Below are 5,169 nucleotides of genomic sequence, written 5' to 3' on the forward strand. Positions count from 1 at the left end.
CAAACGTATTAGTGAATCATGGCGAACAATTCAACGGCATTGAAGTTTATACATCAAATGTGATGTACAAAAAAGTGTTGCACGATTAATAATACACAATCAATCACGTGTTCATCTACATTTGTAAATAATATCAACTTTTCATTTTTAATTTTTATTAATTTCGTTTCTACTAGCATGACTGTTATCGATAATTGTTTTGATGTAGTAAATTATTTGCAAAAAAAAAACTAATCGAATCTAGAAACTAATTTCTGAAAAAAATATTCGCACCCGGCGCTTGGTGCGAGTAAACGGCTAGTGTATATATATATATATATATATATATATATATATATATATATATATATATATATATATATATATATATATATATATATATAGTTGTAACAGTGATATATATGACCTTACACTAACAAAATTTAAAGACAGGAAAACTATACAATTATAATCCAACACTTTTGAATATTATTAACCACCCATGATCTGATCGCCTGATTGTTCTTACATGATGATGTACATGTACACTTTCTATATATCTATACAGTAAAGTTTTTGCACACCGGCTCCCATTGTATCCATATATGTTTCGCGCCATTTTATTCTACAACTTTTTACTCGTTACTACTGCAAAATATGGAAATTAAAAGAAGTATTCCCCTTTCAAAAAAATGGCAAAAATAAATTTGAGGGTAATTAAAAAATTCCACTTTTTGAAAGATTTAAGCAAGTGAAGGGAAAGATGAAGCTTCTCTCATTAGTTCTTCAAAGTCCCATTCTTCAACTTTTAGGTCATTCCCTTCTTCCCAACAGTTTTCATACCCTGCTGCTAGGGTCTGTACCTTGTGCTTGTTATTGTTATAACATTGGTTGATAATAACACTATTCATGTTGTTAGTCACGATCATAGGGTTTCTATCATGAAGATTTTCAGTTTTCGTATATTGATTATCGTTCGGTATTTCTAATGGCGGGATGCCGAAAATCTCATCTACTAAATTTAAATTCCCCCCAAAGATCTCATAACTTCCATGGTAACTAATCCCATTACCGTCGATTCCAACTTGTGTTTTACCATAGCATGAGGCATGCATGATGGGGATATTTCTGCCATGGTTATCATCAGCATCAGTAAAGGTCAATGGTTCCATCAAGTGGTTCATGGTCATGGCTTGCATGGCTGATGATGATGATGAATATTGTCTTGTTGCATCCATGTACATAGCCATGATGTTGCTAGAATCATGAACGGACATCAATCCAGCCATGACTTCCTGATGTTCTGAAGATGATGAGTCATGGCTCATGTTCGGCGACGCTGAATTTGATGCTGACTTTTTTAGTCTCTTTTTTATGGTGGAGTTCCAAAAATTCTTGATCTCATTATCTGTACGACCAGGCAATCGTGCAGCAATTTGTGACCACCTACAGAATTAAAATTCACAAAAGTAAATTTAGTTACATAAATTATGTTTAAGTTACACGTAAAATACGACATGAATGCATGAGATGCATGGAGGTTGGCTTCATTTTTAAACAAACTACTGAAAATAGACCCTGGAGTGTCTTCGACTCAAAGGGTGCATGTGGACACACCACAACCATCCCTTTCAGTTTTGACCTTGAACCATGTGCATTAAAACTTGTACGGTTCATGTCATTCGTCAATCGAATCCTTTGTAAAGATTTTATCAACACTAATTTACAAATTTAACAGTTATTTGTGTGGAAACTTATTAATAATTAAGAATTTCAGTGTTAGGTTACTTAGTCATGATGACATAATCCGAATTTATAATTAATTATATATATCATGTGATGTTGAATTGTAGAAGTGCTTATGTTTGATAATAATGTCATATTACTCTTTCTTTGATCTCATTATGGAACAGAATTATTGTTATCTCCATTAGTGATTCGTTAGTACGAGTCGAGGTCAAAAGTAGAAAGATTAAATTTGCATTATAACTTGCAAATATAATCATGTGACCATGACATTGACGTTTTATTTGCTACATTATATGTATATATACCGATGTGTCATATATATATATATATATATATATATATATATATATATATATATATATATATATATATATATATATATATATAAAGTTAATAGTTCATTTGAGATGGACATAATTTTGTGAGACCGTCAAACGAATTTTTTCTATTGAAATATTATAATATTCTAGTTATCGTAAAAATATAATCTATTATAATAAATAAAGATAATTTTGGCATATCTCAATCTCTGACTAGTTTTAGAAGTTGTTAGTTTGTGATATTTTTTAAATAAATAATATCTACATATCAATTTATGATTTTTATCAATTTTTAAAATTTAAAAAAAAAACATATAATATATTTATATGTAAAGTATCAAATGTAATAAATATTATATTAAATTGCATTTAATATGTTTTTTCATTCCGTATTTTAAAATTTTATTTTCAAAAAATACTTAATATTTATATTTTAATATTTTATTTTTGTTAATTAATCTATGTAATATACGGATTTTACACCTAATATGTATAATATTATAACATTAAATGCTTTTTAAATATTTCAATGTAAATGTGTTAAAAATATTGTCTTACAATATCATAATATTACATATATTATATTTTTTGAATAAAAGAATAGTAGAATATTTTATTAAAAAAATTGGTATTACTGTCTCACAAAATTAGACCCGTCTAAAATGAACCTAACCTTGTATATCTTTCTAATAAATAAAGATCTTTTTGTCACATATCACATTCTTATTTATTTGACACATGTAATTTTGTGGTTATTTTAAATAAATTTTTATTCCACATGTCATTTTATAGTTTTTTCATTTTATTAAATTCTAGATAGTATTTAATTTAAATGCAATAATAAATAAATATCAATTTCATTAATAAACTTTACTTTTAATTTCAAAATTTCTAAATTAAAGATTCATTAATTTTATTTATTTATTTATTTAAATTATTTGTTTAAATTTAAAAGAGAAAAAAACACTTTAATTTTTATGATTCAATATTTTCTCACTTTTTCTTATAAATTCAAACTTCTCAAATGTTTAGAATTTTGTATTTAGTTTTTTTTTTAAATAAACCGATGTAATACATGCGTCTCGCACGTAATATATATATATATATATATATATATATATATATATATATATATATATATATATATATATATATATATATATATATATATAATCGTCTATCTATTATTTGAAAAACGTATCTCCATTATCCATAAACTTTTTAAAGGTTACAAATTATTAGCATGTATATATTTATTCATTTATTTTATTTATTCTGAATATTCGATTATAATAAAATATATGTGAAAATTAACATAGACTTAAATATTTTAAGATACAAAATTTTATTTGCGTGTTAAAATATAAAGTACGGAAAATATAAGATTAATAAATCATTTACAAAAATTGACTTTGCCGATGCATATATTCCAATTGAATGCAACCACAATATATATTAGATTAAGTTCTATTAGATAGATGCTATATAGCATTGAGGTAAACATTGAAAAAGGTATTTCATATTTTTACGAAAACGTTATGGTTTTCTCAAACTACTTGTCAAATGTTATTTGGTGGTCGTTAGGTGTTCTTTTTAAATATTATCTTATAAAATAAAAGTTAACTGTACTAATTAATTAATAGATAAAGATTCATAATTTTTTACTCTAAAAAAAAGGACAATAATCACATTTTCTATTTTACAATTTCAAAATATTAATTTTTATTATGAATTAAGAGAAAGTTTTATGGATATAACAATTCTTATACTCTAGCCAAATTCATTCATAAAAATATATCTATAGTGACTTATAATATACCTCTAATCAATCCTGATACTGCTTAATTATGATTCATGAACGGAACCATATAATTCAATATTGAATAATAAACTTCGTTATGAAGACTTACAAATTGCATATGAAAATTATTTTTGTATTCTTAGTAAATTAAGAAATGTATGTATTTCGAAATTGTCATTCAAAATATATTACTTTCTATTCGTAATGGGAAACGATTACCAGTTTTTCTATTTTTCATTTTAATTGTTAAAACTAAAATGTAACTAATAAATAAATAAGTTTAAAAAGAAACCCACCAAATCAATTGGAAAATACGAAAAAACTGTCACTTCCACTTTGGAGTAGCTGTGGTTTGCCTGCTTGGTTTGCCTCTGCCTGGTGTAGTTTTTGCTATCTTTTCCTTTTTTGTTCTCTTTTGAGTTGGGTGATGCTTGTAATTTTTCTTGTTTTACTTTTGTTTCAGTGTACGCTTTTTCTTTCCTTTATATAGTTTCAGAGAAGAATAAAACAAATTGACGATTGCCCATTTGTCATTAAAAGAGTTTAGATTGTTTATGAAAATAATGAAAATTCTGTTTTATATATAATTGTCCAACACTTATTTAAATACAATGCAAACACACACACACACACCATGAATCTAGTTCAATGTTGAATGAAAATGAAAAGTTGTAACATTAATTATGGTTAACTGACTCAGACATAATAATATCGCACCTGTTGCCAAGGAGGGAATGAAGATGAATGATGAGTTCTTCTTCTTGAGAAGAAAAGGCACCACGTTTAAGGTCAGGCCTCAAGTAATTTATCCAACGGAGCCGACAGCTCTTGCCGCATCTCTGCAAACCGGCATTACGTGCTATATCACTCCAGCAGCCATGACCATTGGTGATCATGTAGTTCATTAGCTTATCATCTTCTTCAGGCGACCACAAACCTTTCCTCATCTTATTCGTTATCCCACCATTCTCACTGGATATCAAATCCTTGTGATTCCCTACACCTCCTATCGGCTTCCTCATCACTGTTATTATATATATTTGCAATGTGCGTGAAACAGAGATGAGAGAACTTGTTGGTTAGCTCTCTTTCAATGTCTTATAAACTCCTAAAGTAGTTGATGTTTATTACTTTATAAACAACCAAATGCACCTGTGTTTGTTTGTTTGTGGTGTATATATATATATATATATATATATATATATATATATATATATATATATATATATATATATATATATATATATATATATATATATATATATATATATTGAGAGAGAGAGAGAGAGAGAGAGAGAGAGAGAGAGAGAGAGAGAGAGA

The 5,169-nt window shown here is 26.8% G+C and overlaps 1 protein-coding gene across 1 annotated transcript; it reads right to left on the minus strand.

Moving 5' to 3' along the window:
• Positions 1 to 485: 485 nt before the first annotated feature.
• Positions 486 to 4,929, minus strand: LOC145120201 (transcription factor MYB83-like). Its single transcript, XM_079056013.1, has 2 exons — positions 4,567 to 4,929; positions 486 to 1,425 (listed from the first exon to the last, which is right to left on the minus strand). The coding sequence occupies exons 1-2, from the start codon at positions 4,869 to 4,871 to the stop codon at positions 723 to 725; spliced, it is 1,008 nt and encodes a 335-aa protein (XP_078912139.1). The 5' UTR covers positions 4,872 to 4,929; the 3' UTR covers positions 486 to 722.
• Positions 4,930 to 5,169: the final 240 nt, after the last annotated feature.

Source organism: Lactuca virosa, chromosome 6 (genome assembly GCF_052849685.1).
Source record: "Lactuca virosa cultivar CGN04683 chromosome 6, Lactuca_virosa_CGN04683_v6, whole genome shotgun sequence".
Lineage (NCBI taxonomy): Eukaryota > Viridiplantae > Streptophyta > Magnoliopsida > Asterales > Asteraceae > Lactuca > Lactuca virosa.